The 17,893-nt window shown below is 41.3% G+C and overlaps 1 protein-coding gene across 1 annotated transcript in view; it reads right to left on the bottom strand.

Moving 5' to 3' along the window:
• CENPK (centromere protein K) overlaps positions 1-17,893 on the bottom strand; it is a 40,096-nt gene that overhangs the window by 17,235 nt on the left and 4,968 nt on the right. The window contains exons 3-5 of the mRNA XM_075182855.1: positions 15,893-16,030; positions 4,038-4,094; positions 3,758-3,830 (exon numbers count right to left, since the gene is read on the bottom strand). Coding sequence (XP_075038956.1) covers positions 3,758-3,830; positions 4,038-4,094; positions 15,893-16,030 — 268 coding nt within the window. The remainder of the gene's footprint in view (positions 1-3,757; positions 3,831-4,037; positions 4,095-15,892; positions 16,031-17,893) is intronic.

Here is a 17,893-nt window from a genome sequence, read left to right as displayed (position 1 = left end):
GTTCTTAATATGTCCTTAGTTAGCGTACTCGCATGAATAGATAGGACTAGGTCACTCCTCGGCTGTTCGTGAATGTAGATTCAGAACAAATGCCTAACGGCATGTGCTGGTGTGGTAACCAATGACTATCAATCAGTGTAAAACAAAATAGAAGCCAGAGTGTTCCTAGTGCGTCCTTAGGCTTAATTGGTGGAATCACACCTTGTGCATAATGATCATATTAGCATTACCTTTAAGATGATGGTATAATAATAAAACAGATATATATATATATATACTTATACTGTTGTATGCGATAACTTACTATAATAGAAAAAATGAATATAAAAATAAAAATAAATATAAAAATAAAAATAAAAACATTACATATAGTAAGTTATCGCATACATATGATCATTATGCACAAGGTGTGATTCCACCAATTAAGCCCACTCTACAAGGGCTATTTAAAGATCACTGTTTTAGACAATTGACATTAAGGCTTGAGAAAGTCCACAGCACGGTGGACAAAACGCGTTGCCATTTGTTATCATACCAGCACATGCTGCAAGCTATCTGTGCTTGTTTACAATCTGACTAGCCGAGAAGTGACCCAGTCCTATCCGTTGATGCGAGTACGCTGACCTAAGGACGCACTAGGAACACTCTGGCTTCTATTTTGTTTTACACTGACTGATAGTCATTGGTTACCACACCAGCACATGCCGTTAGGCATTTGTTCTGAATCTACATTCACGAACAGCCGAGGAGTGACCTAGTCCTATCTATTCATGCGAGTACGCTAACTAAGGACATATTAAGAACACTCCGGCTATCCTGATTTCTACGGACCAACTTCAGGTGCGCACCTGTTTCTACTTATCTTTCTACAGCGGAGCTATTAAACTGGCATGCCGCGACCAACACTTATAGAAAGCTGCAACCTTTTTAACATCTAAGGCAAGTTTGGATTGTGAAAACAACAAGTTCCCAGACTCAACATCAGAGTGAAGATTTACCTGGACTCAACCCATTTCATTCACAAATATCGGAGGACTTCTTGCAAAACAGTAAGATTGTGTTTTACACATCCTTAACATCTATGGAGTCTCCTATTTGCAGATATTTACGATTTATCTTCCTTATTATTGGTTTTGTGTTGATTATCCACCTTGTGCAATTGTAACTTTAATTATTGAGCTCATAGGCCTACCGAGGGTTATACACCATTATTTGTATTTTCCTCTTTTTTTATTATCACTTTTTATTTCTTGCTATGTTATCTCATTATGGAATTTTTATACTGTAATTAGAGTCAACAGAGATGTGCATTTATCTCTTCTTTTTTATATAAGAAAACTTACTCAATTTTTTTTGCTTAACTGTTCTTAGTGAATAAGGCCCAATGTGTGCATTTACAATCCATAATTTTTTGCAATTCAGTTTATGGGTGCAATTCTTGGAACAGGTAAGAAGATGAGATGTAATACTTGCAGATTAGTATATCGGTCTCTGTGAACAGACTATAGTATTTGTCTACACCTCTTGGTGAATGCAATGACTTCAGATACAGCCAGTCTTGGTTCTGGCTAGTGGATAAGGCCTAGAGAACAATAAGACTACGGCCCAAATTCATAACAGTGTTCATTTGAAGATCGCTACAGTCAAAATGACAAATCTGGGGGTAAATGTATCAAGCTGAGAGTTTTCCAGCGGGTTTGGAAAACCAATCAGATTCTAGCTATCATTTATTTAGTACATTCTTCAAAATGACAGCTAGAATCTGATTGGTTGTTACAGTCAACATCTCCACTTTTCAAACCCGCCGGAGAACTCTCAGCTTGATACATTTACCCCCTGGTCTTAAAACTAGTAATGACTAATGTTACTCTCAGATTTTTTCAAATATGGTGTTGGTGCTGTGATCGTCCAGTGCAATACTAACAACCAGGCCAGACCACCAACCTTTACAGCCTGAGGATGCCCAACCAGACCCTTTTCCAGAAAGAAAACAATACTGACCCTGTCTACCCCCTTGTGGTGCCAAGTGGAGTTGAGCAACAAAGTATCAGAAGCTAGCTTTGCACTGGGGGAGCACTACTGGTGTTGAGTAGTAGATTAGTTCCCCGTATATGTCTGGTGCCAAAAATTGCTGAGAGATTATAAATGTAATTAACCTTAACCTCACCCATCATCATCAATGACAGCCTGCTACATAGACTCCATGGATGAAAGTTTCAACCTTTCGGAAAGGAAAAATATTCAGCCCCTCTCCCCCCCCCATCCAACTTCTCATGTATATAAATGGTTTGGCAGCTGCATGTTCAAGGCCTGGTGATCTTAGAGGTGACATCTGGTGATACGCAGTGTTTGCCAGTACTATCTATAATGTAGGGTTCAGTCCATTCCCCAGGAAACCTTAAAAAGATTGTATTCCTTTAGTCTGGTACATGTCCATCCTATAGATCATCATCAGCTATTTATATAGCGCCACTAATTCTGCAGCGCTGTACAGAGAACTCACTCACACCAGTCCCTGCCCCACTGGAGCTTACAGTCTAAATTTCCTAACATACACACACAGCCTGAGAGAGACTAAGGTCAATTTAATAGCAGCCACGTAACCTACGAGTATATTTCTGCAGTGTGGGAGGAAACCGAACACCCGGGGGAAACCCACGCAAACACGGGGAGAACAAACAAATTCCACACAGGTAAGGTAAGGCCATGGTTGAGAATTGAACTCATGACCCCAGTGCTGTGAGGCAGAAGTGCTAACCTCTAAGCCACCGTGCTGCTCATATATATGATATATACTAATATTCCAAAGGGATTACACACAATAATAATTGTTAATTTAGTGGTTTCATTCAGTGCGGAGGGTTTCCTTCTATTAGATGTCCAATGTCACCAGATTGTAAACTCTGACAAGTTTCCTTAGTTGTGAAGGGTAAGTAGACATCATTGTAGCTGCATTTTATTGCTCTGTAATACATAGCTGTACCTGCATTTGTCATGTAAACTGACCATGGCAGGTTATCTTGCATGTGTTACCCAAATTATGGTCCAAATAACTCATTATCATTGTACAGGGATATTATTATACAGCACAAGTTATATTTCTGTAGAACAATGTACAACATACACGTTTTCCAATTATTTTCTTCTTTATCTGTATTTAAATTAATCTCTGTTAATGGAACTGCAATCTCAGTGTAGTTTCTTAACTATGTTTAGTACAGGGTAATGCATATACTAAGCATAGCTTTATGCGATCTCTTTGTACGGGTTATTAGCAGGTTTGTGACTGCCTGCAGGTGGCGCTGTCCTCAATGCTGACAGACCACACCCCTAATTCTGCCAGACACCCCCTGTCTCTAGGCCACTCACACAAGTCAGAGTATTGTCAGAGAGTTAACACACTTCAATACTGGCAGGATGGCTTTGGGAGGAGAAAAGGTGACTAAAGGACGGAGAAAAAACAATGACTCTCCAGTGCAAGGTATGCTCCCAGCTGGCTCAGTAGTAACTTTATACAAGCTAGATAATGTCCTGCAGCATGAATATTTATATAGTCACCTCTTACTATTTCCGTTAGATAGATAAAAAAGGAAAACTGGTTAAAGTGCCTTTAATATTGCTGGCCAACCTAAACCTACAGGTTAGACAAAATCCTTCCCTTCCTATTATCCTCGAAATATTAATCGTGAAGAGATCTACAGGCCTTATTTGTGGTCTTCTTAGAGACAGGTTTTGGTTATTCCAGCAAGAGACCTACCGTCAGGCACCCGCTCCTGCCACTGCTCATATTCCGCGGTTAGGGCCTTTACTTTCGTCATGAGCAGATACAGCTAGAGAGAAAACAGAAACAACCAGCTAAATGGACAGTAAAAAACAAACAGAATGTGCTATATATTTTACTGCAGGATAATGTGGGATAATAAGTGTAAGAAAAAGATGCAAACGATTAAAATTGCTGCACCATGGCATAAAAAGATGAAACAGGATTATAATTGAGTAATCATATTTCTACATAACCATGGAAGACGTTGTCTCACCTGCACGTCAGTTTCAGGCAACGTGTCCGTTTCTAGGGCCATAATCTGCTTCTGGCACTGGTCAGAAAACAGGAGACAAACAAGCCAATGTTACATTCATTTTTTTAATAAAAATATTTATTTAGTGTATACCAAGGTTTTCTTTTTTTTGGTTATTTCTTTCTTCCTGCCTCCTCCATCTCCTGTTTAATGTCCGTGGCTCTAGCATTCAAATGTTACCAAAGGCAAAAAAAGGTTGACAATTTATAATAAACTGGATGCCCTTTGAAAATTGAAGGATTATTGCTTCTTTTTTTTTTTTAATGATATTTGGTCAACTGTTCCATTGAATTTTAAGGCCAATATTTTATTTTTCCTCACACAAGAAAGCAGCGTGGCAGCTCCTAATTGTGTTAATAAATGCAAATAGGCAAAGAAAGGAGGGGATTAATGAGCCTTAGCAGAAAAAGAGGATTTATGTACTTACGTTAAATCCGTTTCTCTGATTCCGTCTGGGGGACACTGCTTACCATGGGTTGTGGAGGGGAGCACTGGGAGTTGGTACCTAGCTAGTTAATCTTTAGCACTGCTGAGAGACCCCCCCCCCCCCCTCTACAATTCCCCTGCCTCTTCCTCTTCAGTTAATTAAAAAGCCCCAAGGAGAAAAGGCCAATCAACCAAGAGCACACAGAGGAAACGCAGAAGGGAGGGATCGCAGTGTCCCCCAGACGGAATCAGAGAAACGGATTTAACGTAAGTACATAAATCCTCTATACTCTTTCATCCGGTCTGGGGGACACTGCTTACCATGGGGACGTTCTAAAGCAGCCCCCTAAGGGTGGGACCGCTCTGAAAGCCCCGCTCGTAATGCACTACGAGCGAAATTTGCATCCGCTGATGCGAATACATTAAACTGATAGAATTTGGTAAATGTGTGGACAGAAGACCAGGTGGCTGCCCTGAAAAGCTGGTCGGCAGAAGCCCCATTTTTCGCTGCTCACGACGCCCCTACCAATCTGGTGAAATGGGCCGTAAGTCTCTCTGGCACAGGACGGTTAGCCCTTATGTAAGCCTGCTTAATGGTTGCCGTAATCCATCTAGCAATAGACTGTTTTGAGGCTGGCCAGCCTCTTTTATTATCATCAAAAAGTACAAACAGAGAATCTGTACGTCTAATCTGGGAAGTTCTCTTAACATAAATACGGAGAGCCCTAACCACATCTAATTTTTCCATAGACTTCTGATCAGACTGAAGCTGCTGAAAAGACTGGAACCACAATTTCTTGGTTCAAATGGAATGCCAAAATAACTTTTGGAACAAAAGAAGGGAGAGTTCTTAATACCGCTCTGTCCTCGTGAAAAACCAGATATGGTTCCCGGCAAGACAGAGCTCCCAATTCTGAAACCCTGCGTGCAGAAGCAATTGCTAAAAGAAAGACGACTTTCCAGGTCAAATACCTAAAATATGCCGCAAGTAAAGGCTCAAAAGGAGGCCCTTTAAGCATATCAAGTATAAGATCCCATGGTGCTGTAGGCGGAACGTTGGGAGGCTGAATATGTAAGACTCCCTGAAGAAAAGTCTTGATGTCTGGCAAATCTGCTAACTTCAGGTGAAAGAAAACTGAAAGGGCTGATACCTGAACTCTTAAGGAACCTAAACAGAGACCCGCTTCCAGCCCATCCTGAAGAAAAGCCAATAACCTAGGGAGACGAAAAAAGGACGTGTGGCAGGACCTGTCTTCACACCATCTGATATAGGCTCTCCAAATACGATGATAGATACGAGCTGAAACTGGCTTTCGCGCTCGCAGCAGAGTGTTCACTACGCTGGGGAAAAAACTCCTAGCCCTCCAGAGCCTGGCTTCAACAGCCATGCCGTTAAACTGAGCTAAGGTAAGTTCTGGTGACGAAAAGGACCTTGTAGAAGAAGATCGTCTCGCGACGGAAGACGAAGGTCCCGTCCTACCGCCATGGAGATTATGTCCGCTTACCACACTCGACGCGGCCATGAGGGAGCTACTAAAATTACTGGCAGACCGCCCTGCCTCACTCGTTTGAATGCTCGAGGAAGCATGGCAATCGGGGGGGAACAGATTTCCGAACCTGAAATCCCATTCCATGGTCATGACATCCACTGCTACCGCTAGGGGGCCCCTTGCCCAAACCTTGGAACCTTTTTGTTGTGTCTGGAGGCAATGAGATCTATATCCAGAGGACCCCACCTGTGAACTAATGACTGAAATACTTCCGGATGGAGGGACCACTCCCCCGGCATCATGCACTGCGACTGAGATAATCGGCCTCCCAATTCTTTATTCCTGGGATGAAAACTGCCGAGATTGCTGGAACATACTGTTCCGCCCAAAGAAATATTTTAGCTGCTACTTGCATTGCAGCTGCACTCCTCGTTCCTCCTTGTCTGTTGACATATGCCACAGCCGTGGCATTGTTGGACTGAAGTCTGACTGGATGGCCCTGAAGAAGAGTCTGGGCCCCCCGAAGAGCCAAAAGAATTGCCTTCAACTCTAACATGTTGATGGATAGGGCTGATTCTCGAACAGACCAAAGCCCCTGGAGCCGGAGATGCAGTACTACAGCCCCCCAACCTTTTAGGCTGGCGTCTGTCGTGGCAATGATCCATGACCACGGAGCAAAGGACCTGCCCACCAACATGTGATCCTGAATCAGCCACCATTGAAGCGATGCTCTCGCCTCCGGAGACAGCGAGATCTTCTGGCGATCCAACTGTAGGTGGGATCCTGACCATTTCGTCAACAGATCCCACTGGAAGCATCGTGAATGTGCCCGACCGAAGGGAATTGTCTCAAAAGGAGGCTACCATCTTTCCTAGAAGACGCATGCACAAAAGAATTGAGGGACTGGGAGAGGACAAGACCTGAGATGTTATACTCTGAATCGAGCTGATCTTCTCCGCAGGCAAGAACACCTTCTGCTGACTGGTGTCCATGATGAGTTCCAGGAAGACCATGCGTTGGCACGGAACTAACTGGGATTTCTTCAAGTTTATCAGCCACCCACGGCTCTCGAGGAAAGTTATGGTGAGGGATAAGTGCTGACGCAAGCAAATCTCTGAGGAAGATTTGATGAGCAGATCGTCTAAGTAAGGGACAACCTGAATTCCTTTTAAGTGAAGGCATGCTGCCATCACTGACATGATCTTCGTGAAGACCCTTGGCGCTGTGGAAAGGCCGAAGGGGAGAGCCCGAAACTGATAGTGGGAGGCCCCCACTGTAAATCTCAGGAGAGGTTGATGACCGCTCCAAATGGGAACGTGGAGGTATGCGTCCTTTATGTCTATGGAAGCCATAAACTGATTCTTCTCTAGGCCGTTTATTACCGACCTTAGGAACTCCATCCGAAATTTGTCCACTCGTAAGTGTACATTGAGGTTCTTTAGGTTTAAGATGGGTCGAAAAGACCCGTCCGGCTTCCTGACCAGAAAAAGGTTTGAATAAAACCCCTTTCCTTTCTTGCTGTCTGGGACCCTGCAAATAACTCTTTGCGAAAGAAGAGAGGCGACACAACCCTGTATTGCCTGTCTTCTTTGTGGATCTCGGGGTAGCGGGGTTACGAAGAACCAATGTGGTACCGGACCCAGCAGGTCTATCATGTACCCCCTTGATATAATACCCCGAATCCAAGGATCCTGAGATGACGCTGTCCACTGTTCCTGAAAAAGCGACAGACATCCCCCCACTATCGCCGCCTCCTGGAGTAGAGTGGCAGTCAGGACGTAGGCTTGTCCTGAGCCTTGGAGGCCTGGCGCCTAGCTGCAAACGAGGACCTACCTCTGAATGAGAAGCCTCTAGCATTCGGTTGTCTGCCCCTAAATGACTGGCCCCTAGGAAAGGAGGTCCCTCGAAAGGACTGCCTAAAGGAGCTGAAGCGCGGGGCCCAGCCTCTACTTGAGCGTACTGGCAAAAAAGTGCTTTTGCCCCCCGTTGCCTGGGAAATCATAGTATCTAATTGCGGGCCGAACAAACCTGCTGCTGAAAAGGGAATGGTTTCCAGGGATTTTTTTAGATTCCGAATCCCCCTCCCAGGATTTCAGCCATAACGTTCTTCTAGCTGAAATTGACGCAGCTTGAATAGAGGAGGACACAGATGCTGTGCTCCTAGCCACCTCATAAAGGTACCCCGATGCCTCTTTCAAATGTAAAGCTAGGGGAAGTAAATCTGAGTCCTGTAAGGCCTCTGCCAGTTGATCTGCCCATGCTTCCATGGCCCTAGCAACCCAAGCCGAAGCAAAGGTGGGTCTAAAGGAAGAACCCGCTGCTACAAAAATAGATTTTAGCTGAGATTCAACTTTTCGGTCAGTGGGATCCTGCAGAGTTGCTGTGCCCGGGACTTGCAGGATAGTGTGTCGGGCTAAACGGGAGTATCTACTTTGGGAATCCCTTCCCATCGAGCCACGTCCTCTTCCTGCAACGGATACAAGGAGGAGAACCTCTTTGGTACAGAGAATCTTTTACCAGGCTGTTTCCAGGCTCCCTCAGCAATATCTTTGAGCTCTACAGAAGGAGGAAACCGAATAACTCTTCTTTTGGCTTTCTTAAAGAGACTTTTGTCTGTATAACTAGGATCCTCCGTTTCTGGGAGGTCCAGAGCCTGCCTCACCGCTAAAACCAAATCATGAACACCCTGGTATCTAGCGATTTCTTCCTGTTCCAACAGCTGAATTTGGTCAGGATCAACGTTTATGTCGCCTTCCTCTTCAGAAAACTCCTCAGCATCCGAAAGGACCAGTAAAGGATTTGGATCTAAGCCGCCTTCTTTTAGAAGGGGGTAAATCTGGGGATTCAAGCAACTGATTCAGTGTGTCTAAGCCCTTTATAAACGTTGAGGACCATGCCGGTTCTGGAGGACCAGAGGGCTGATCCGTTACTAAAGAGGAAGGTCCTGCTATAGCCGTTTCAGGAGAAACTGTTGCAGCAGGGAGCCCCAAAGCTGCAACAGCATTATTTGACACAGCAGGAAGGGCTGCCACACTTGTCAGTAACTGAGTAGACTGAGTGATAATTTGTGCTATAGAGGAAAACGACTGTGTCAGAGAAGCCACCCAGGCCGGTTCCTCCGTTAGCGGGGCTGGAGTGTGTTGGGTTTGCGCAGAGGGGGCTCCCCCTTCGCAGTCAGAGCAGAGCGCCAACGGGTCCTTCTGCCCACATGGTAATTTAACCTTACATCTAGAACATGTAAAATATTTAGCCATAGGGCCTTTCCCTTTATCTGACATTTCACAAAGGAAAGGAACACCAAACACGCCAGATAAAGAGAGATTGATTGTTAGATCTGAGAGAGAAAGACACAGAGCAATAAACAAGTAATCAACTAATCTATAATAAAAGTTGTACTTGTACGAGTATGAAACAGACAGTGTGATGATTAGGCAAGTAAGAGAATCACCATAAAACCCTTACTAGTCCCCCTTTATAAACCACAAAATACAGTTTTCTGTAAATGTTTAAAGAAAACTGCGGTACTTAGCCAAAAGGGTCACACAGGGGAGAAGTCCAGCAGCAGTGTTCTGTGCCTGCTCCCTCCAAGATGAGGTCTTTTCCCGGGCTTCTCTAGCGCCAGAGGACCTGGACTGTTCCAACTGCACTGAAGAGCAGGGGAGCTCTCTGTGGTCTAGCTCCCCCTCTTCCGACGTCTTGTCTCCTCTCTCCTTTTTTTTATTTTTTTTATAAAAGGAACTTTATTGGCAGAGTAGTGGAGACCTAAAAAAAAAAAAAAAAGGAGGTCTCCTGCAGCATTAGATACCCCTTCCTTTTTTCTGCGGGGGGATCTTGGTATGGCCCCTGACATCTCTTCCTTCCCAGAAATCCTCCGCGGACCGGTGCTTAAAAAAAACCCATGGGCGCCGGAAATATTCTTCCGATAACAGGCGCTCTATGCCAGCAGTGGCAGCACCGGTTATCGGGGGAGCCTCCGAGAATGACAGCGGTCCGTGAGACCGCTTGTCATTCTACATTTGACCGCCTCTGCTCTGTCATTGAGAGCTGTCTGCTCTCTCTGACAGAGCCCTGTCATGCTGCTATTTCTTTCCATGGGAGTGTGTTCTCTATAATAGAACACACTCCCAGCTCTGCCATCTAACCTACCACTGTCTAACTAAAAGAAAAGTTAAATAAAAGTAAATTCAAATTAAAATTAATAATAAAAAATAAATAAAACTGAGTAAAATCACTAGCTAAAAGAAAACCTGCCCAACTCCTAGGGCACCTAAAAAAACCTGAAGAGGAAGAGTCAGGGGGATTGTAGAGGGGAGGGGTCTGTCAGCAGTGCTAAAGATTAACTAGCTAGGTGCCAACTCCCCGTGCTCCCCTCCACAACCCATGGTAAGCAGTGTCCCCCAGACCGGATGAAAGAGAAATAGTGCTGCCCACAGCTACCGCTAAGTTAGCTTACATATTATAAACCACACTCTCAAAATGATAGATAAAATGTGATTGGATGCTATGGGCATCATCAACTTATTCCTTCTCACTAATTTTCATAAATGTCCCCAAAAGTTCTCTAGATAGAACACTGGTGGCAATAAGATCATAAGTGTTCCTCATTCCCTCAAGTTGGTAATATCAGATCCCATTATGACCGCAGAACACCAACATGTAGTGTTCACACAGCCCAATCATGGACTAGTCTGGTACAAAGGCTGTGTGAATGCACGGTGCTCATTCTGATATCAGAAACATTAGAAAGACGACCAATTAAGGGAAATTACTCTGGACAGGAGGCCATAAAACCAGTTGAACACCAATGAGCTAGAAAGCCTTTTGTAAATTTGTAACTAAATAATTTTCATCCCTTGCTAGGTAGTGGTTGGGCTGGCCAAGCCACGATCTGGAATGTCTATCCACCCCTTGTCTCCCCCACCCCACCTTTTTTTCCTCTCCTTGGACCTGATTCATTAAGGAAAGTTAAGCAAAAGTAAGCATGTAAGGCAAAACCATTTTGCATTGGAGGGGGAGGTAAATTTAAAATGTGATGGCAGATTTATAGTTGGGGTAGGGCATGTCCTAGATTAACTTTAAATTTCAGTGTACAAATAAGCTATCGAGTATTGTCTGCTACATGAAAAAACAGCCAGCATTTATCTTATGTGCAAAAGAATAAACTAATTTGCACCCCTTGCACTGCAACATGGTTTTGTCCAGAAAACGTACTCAATTTTTTGCTTAACTTTTCTTAATGAATCAGTTCCCTTGTCTCTCTTCGCCTTCTGCTCCCTAAATTTTCCTCCCATTCCTAACACTTCCCTCTCCACACTAAAAACTCAACAATTCATGTCATATTTTCGGTCATATTTGCTACTTTATCTTTTATTGTTTTTATTGCTGTTTTATTGCTATTTAATATCCCCCAAAAATATTTGTACTATTTTCATTACTGTTTACACTAGGTGTATTGTGTGCTCTGCTGTGTAGCTTGGATTGTTTACTCTGTAGTTTTTTTTTCTTTTTTTGTACTCAATGTTGTTGATATAAACAGATTTAAAAAAAAACAAAAAAACAATTTTCAGTATAATGTCATTTCAATACTTGCTGACCTCCCCATTTTCACAATCAGAAACATAACAATGAAATATATTATTAAACTGCTAAAGTGTTGCTCAACAATAGTTCTAGGGCCAAAGGTAACTTAAACCTAGAAAAATAATTCATTTTTCCTTACAACACATTTATTGTAGTCTTGAAAATATAGCAATGGATTTCCGCTTAAATGCCAGAAATTCTATTATAACAGTTATTCAACCAGAATAACATAGTTCAGATTCGGTTAAGAACACCATAGATTTTATTACATTACATCATTTTTATAGTATTTGGCTGCAATTACTTATTTCTACAAAAAAAATGATTCCATGAAGGAAACTGGACAGCAAAGTGCTGGATATAGATCTCATACACGAGCCAGAAGCCTTATTCTATTTCAGGCAGATTCCCAATGTGATGACAAGTTTACAGTCTTATCAAGGCAGGTGTTTTTCTTCTACAAATCTTTTACTTACAGGTCTGTGTAAATGTGTACAAACTCCTGTGCTAGGAGAAAATGTGTGCACCAAAGTATACCATGGAGGATACAAATAGAGGTACCGGAGAAGAAAAGTGTGTGCACCAAAGTATACCATGGAGGATACAAATAGAGGTACCGGAGAAGAAAAGTGTGTGCACCAAAGTATACCATGGAGGATACAAATAGAGGTACCGGAGAAGAAGTTATGAACTACTGTCACCATGTAGTGAAAAAATAAATAAAATAGGTCATTAATCGTCATATTGCTTCATATAAAACAAACAAATTAAAAAAATATATAGGATATTAAAAAGTATAAATCTGAACTGGAGTTAAAAATAAATAATAAACCAGACTGACACATGAAAACAATGTGTCGTTTTATTCCTTTAATCTGTCAATCAATGCAGCTTCTTACGTTACTGTGGTTAGATTGCGCAGTACAGTGGTTGGAATTGCTGCCTTGCAACACTGGTATCATAGGTTAGACTCCAACCCAGGGTGCGGGCTGAATGGAGGTTGCACATTCATCTCCCCATCTTTCTTGGGTTTCCTACGGCTCATTTGGTTTCTTAGGAGCAGAGGGCACCATATGTAATATTTATTTTTTGCATATAGCGCAGCTCTAATCGTCATCATCATCTATGTATATAGCGCCACTAATTCCGCAGCGCTGTACAGAGAACTCACTCGCATCAGTCTCTGCTCCATTGGTGCTTACAGTCTAAGTTCCCTAACATACACATACATAGACACAGATAGATGGAGAGAGACTAGGGTCAATTTGATACCAGCCAATTAACTTACTAGTATGTTTTGGATTGTGGGAGGAAACCGGAGCACCTGGAGAAAACTCATGCAAACACGGGGAGAACATACAAACTCTACACAGATAAGGCCATGGTCGGGAATCGAAGTAATGACCCCAGTGCTGTGAGGCAGAAGTGCTAACCACTAAGCCACCGTGGTGCCCTACAATTAAAAACGGAGCGGAGGCAACAAAGTATTTCATTCACAGAGGAAGGGATCTAGGGGCACAATATGCTGCATGGTAATGATTAACCTCTTTGCCATGCATGTACTCCCTCACGCTAACCCCACTCCTCTCCCATGCACACATCTGGTGGATGTACGCAGAAAGTGGGCGAGAGAAAAAGGCATCGCTCTTTTATCCTTATATTCCTAATACCCTTTAGATCGTAAGCTCCAACTGGGCCGGGACAGGTGTGCCTGAATTAAGTTCTCTGTACAGGGTTATGGAATTTGTTGGTGCTACATAACTAAAGAATAATAATTCTAATATCACATATTTGTTGAGTGATTTTTTGTAAGCTGTTTTTTCCAGCTGTGGTTGACGATTGCAGCGTTAGCCATACCAGGGGATGGATGTGAGCTTAGCAGAATGCCCTTTACATCAAAATTTTGATATAGAAGGAAGGGGTGCGTTGAGTTTCTCTTTAACTAATAATTACCGTAGAGCAATAGTTTTCAATGTGGTAACACAGAGCAAAATGTCTCAACTCGAAAAATGTTATAGCTTACTTGTGCCTACGCCAGGTGAATGTAGTTTCCTGGTCTCCCACTGCACAGGATATTAGGAAACTTCAGGGGGTTGTGTCTGCCATGTATATTATTGTCTGTATCTGGGGCGCCCTTTAAGAGGACATGGCCTGCTCATAATGACACACATAACCTCGGTCACTAGGCCATGCCCAAAAAGCTACTGTATTATTAATAGATTATCACACCTCAATAAGATTGATAGGAGAGCTCTGGTACAAGGTAACATGATTATGGAAGGCAATTAATAGCAACTTTACTGAATGTTGAGCTCTAGAAGCACCATCACAGAAATTAGGTAAAGTCCTAGAACAAGAATACTTTGATACATGTGCATGTTATTATTTGCATTGTAAAAATATGAAGTGAAAATAACAATATAGGGTTAGGGCCCCTTTAAAAACTACAACATAGATACATTTGGTCTCAGCATCAATTCTACCGCTATAAAATATTCTATACCCAGACACATAAAATAACAGATTGATGGAGTACTCTAACCACAAGAACACTACTTTCACGCTCAGCTTATACAATGCACTGGAAGGCCCAGCCTGGAAGACAGATTATATCCCAATTTAATGCAATCACTTATATCGTCTGCCTGATATGTATTTATTTATTTATGGGTAGAATATGTTCATTTATAAACTGGCTGAAAAGAAAATGGTTGTATAAAGACATTACTTGAACATGGAGGGAAAGAAACATTTTGCCAAGAGGTGTTCCCTCAATTAAAAAAAAGCACATTCCTCAAGTTCATTAAGATGACTTACATATATTGGGCCTGAGTCATTAAGGAAAGTAAGGCAAACCAAAATAAGTTATCTCCTGGACAAACCATGTTACAATGCAAGGGATGCAAATTAGTTTATTATTTTGCACATAAGTTAAATACTGGCTGTTTTTTCATCTAGCGCACAAATACTTGATAGCTTTATTTTTACACTGACATTTAAAGTTGATCTATTACATGCCCTACCCCAACTATAAATCTGTCCCCACATTTTAAATTTACATCCCCCTCCAATGCAACATGGTTTTGCCAAGGTGCAAAGTTACTCGTTTTGTTTTTTGCTTTCCTTTCCTTAATGAATCAGGCCCATTTTCATTAAACTTGTGTGCTCTCTTGTGATTGAAACTAAACATTTAGACTTACAAGGTTTTCTCCAGCACTATGGGTTCACTATTTTGTACAGTGCAGCAACATGACTGCAAGAAAGCAAAAGACAAAATCAAAAAAAGACAGTTGTCAGCGCTTATCCTTTAAACTGCATATCTGTGTGTGTCTAGCAAAATGAAAAAATGAGGTATTAGTTCATATTTTAATCAAAAGACTTAAGCCTGCATCCCAACATCAAGGGTACCTCATTATATGCAGGTCCTACACTGACCTATATGCTTTGTCATAGCAGCTGTCCATCAAGCCTATTTAAGGCACATTTGCTAGATGTAAACCCCTATACCTGGGAGGTTAGTGCATCTGATTTTAACTGCATTTTAATAGTGTTTAAAGCATATAGGTCAGTGTAGGACCTGCATATAATGAGGTACCCTTGACGTTGGGATGCAGGCTTAAGTCTTTTGATCAAAATATGAACTAATACCTCATTTTTTCATTTTGCTAGACACACACAAATATGCAGTTTAAAGGATAAGCGCTGACAACTGTCTTTTTACATTTTGTATACATATATGGGCATTTATATTGCCACGCTGCTGGTACCACATACAATATGGGATATACCGAGCGCGGGCTTATTGGCAAGCAGCTGGTACCATATATAATGTGGGATATACCGAGCGCTGGCTTATTTTTCTCTGGTTTTGTTTCAAAAAACAAAACAATAACCAACTCAAAGTTGTTTTGGCTGCTTGCCAAGCCCAATATTAGTGGATAGTGAATAGAGAGGGGGGGGGGCTTGTAAGAGCTCAGACCAGTATCATTTTAGAACTGAATTAATACAAGTCGCCTGCAATCTCCAGCTTACAAGACTATAATAAAGCTTATTTGTTTGGGATATTATTTTTTTCTACTTGTAGAGTCCTCTTTTATTTGTTATTGCAATTTCTTAGTTGAATCATATTTAAATTATAGGATAAATCAAACAAAAATATGTATGGGGAATTAAAATAAATCTGCTTTTACTCGATTGCCATAAAAAAAGAAAAAGAAAAAGAAAAAAAACACATCAAAGGTTGTTGTAAGATGTATAATAACGTGTCCATTATATTTTTAGCAGATAAAGTCTTCCCATGTATTACAATTTATTACATACCTGTCCGACTTGTGCCCATAGATCTTCACACTGCTGTAACAATTCGCTCTTAGATTCCTCACTGATTTCTGTGGCAGGATGAAGGTCAGGAGGCAGATCATGCTGGTATGAGGACATATGTCTTGCGAGGTGCTCCGTCTGGAAAATGTAATTGAAATTTGAGTGTAAACGTAATATAAAACTTGTAGCACTAAAGTGGTTAGCGTACAATATTTGTGCTAAAAAAATACAATAATACAAAAACAAATACATCACACAGAAAGGCTGCTCCTTTCTTAAACACTGGTTCCAAGTGTGTATCTAGAAGAAATCAGAAAAGAAGAAGTGCCAAACAGAGTGTAGTAAACACAAATAATTTAAGTAACAATAAGTGAATCCAATTAATGTCCACGTATCAAAACAAATCAAAAGTGTAGCTTATCTGAGAATTTAAGCTTCAGATGTCCTCTTCAGAAAACTCAAGTCCATGAAGACATCGAATCCTAGAACCACTATGGAGAGGTCCAAGCAACAAATAACGATAAGTCTCGAATATAGTCCCTTGGACTTATCGTTATTATCTCCCTGTTGTTAACAGCTTCACTATGGACTCCATACAGATACACCTTGATGTTTTTATATTCAATATTACGGATGATGTACTAATGATTGTATGTGGATATTAACGGCCTGAGTCATTAAGGAGAGCAAAGCACAAAAAAGAAGTAACTTTGCACCTCGGCAAAACCATGTTACACTGGAGGGGGAGGTACATTTAAAATGTGGTGACAGATTTATAGTTGGGATAGGGAATGTCCTAGATCAACTTTACATTTCAGTGTAAAAATAAAGCTATCAAGTATATGTGTGCTGCATGAAAAAGCAGCCAGTATTTTCCTTATGTGCAAAATAATAAAACTTAATTGCACCCCTTGCATGGTTTGTCCCGTAGGACATTTACTCCTTTTTTTTTTTACTTTACTTAATGACTCAGACCCTAAATCTTTTGTTTTATATGAAAATCTGGCGTTTGGATTACTACGTTTTCCTTCAAGCTTTATCTTATGTCCTATATGGATTTATGGAGAGGACATCTAAACCTTTACTTCTCAGATAAGCTACGCTTTTGATTTGTTTTGGTACGCGGCTTTTAATTGGATTCACTTATTGCTACCTAAATTATTTGTGTCCATTACACTATGATTGGCGCTAGTTCTTTTATGATATCTTCTGAAATTAGAGTGTGCGAACTATTTGTCAAACAATACAGTCAAGTCTTCTCCTCCAAAAGACATAATCAGACACTTCTGGCTAGATTTACCTGTCAGATCCCAGAGACTATACTGGAAGAGTAAAATCTAAAGATGAATGTGATTGTAGGATGTGCTTAGTTTCACTTGTGCAAGACGAGTGCTTTTATGTCCCACTTTAACATTGCTATAATCACGCACATTTATAGTGCAAATGGACTTGCTCAATGTGTTCATCCATAACCATAGTCACGATTATACATATTCACCAACGCTGCCCTGTGTAAGATGTGCTGTATGTAAATGATCCCCTTGTCTAAAGTGGTTCTGAGATAGGACAAAAAGCACCAGTGTTGCTAATCTCCCTAACCTTCAGTCTTTATAAGGCATTTCTGTTATGTAGAAAACTGTAAGCCAATCATGATGCAAAACAATAAAGATACATTCCCCAAGATGCTTTCCACCAGGAGGTCTCTCAGACCATTTCGCCAGCTATAAGCACTTCAATTGCTGCAAGTATATTATAGTTTTACAGCACAGACTTTGAAAAATAAATCAGCATAAACAACAGTAACCTAGAGATTAAACGCAACCAATAAGAATAAATACAGTAATGTGGAGAAAATAAATGTGTATTTTCACGGCTCCAATCGCTCAAAAAGCTGTTTGTTTATAGTTTGGAGTTCTACTCTAGAGCAAAATGCAACAATGTTGCATTAAAAATAATATCAACTCTTTTGTAAGTGTCACAAAAGTATTTTCAACACTCTGA

This window comes from Mixophyes fleayi, chromosome 1 (assembly GCF_038048845.1).
Source record: "Mixophyes fleayi isolate aMixFle1 chromosome 1, aMixFle1.hap1, whole genome shotgun sequence".
Taxonomy (NCBI): Eukaryota; Metazoa; Chordata; class Amphibia; order Anura; family Limnodynastidae; genus Mixophyes; species Mixophyes fleayi.
Note: the sequence above shows the minus strand (reverse complement) of the source record. Positions and strands in the feature narration are given on the sequence as shown.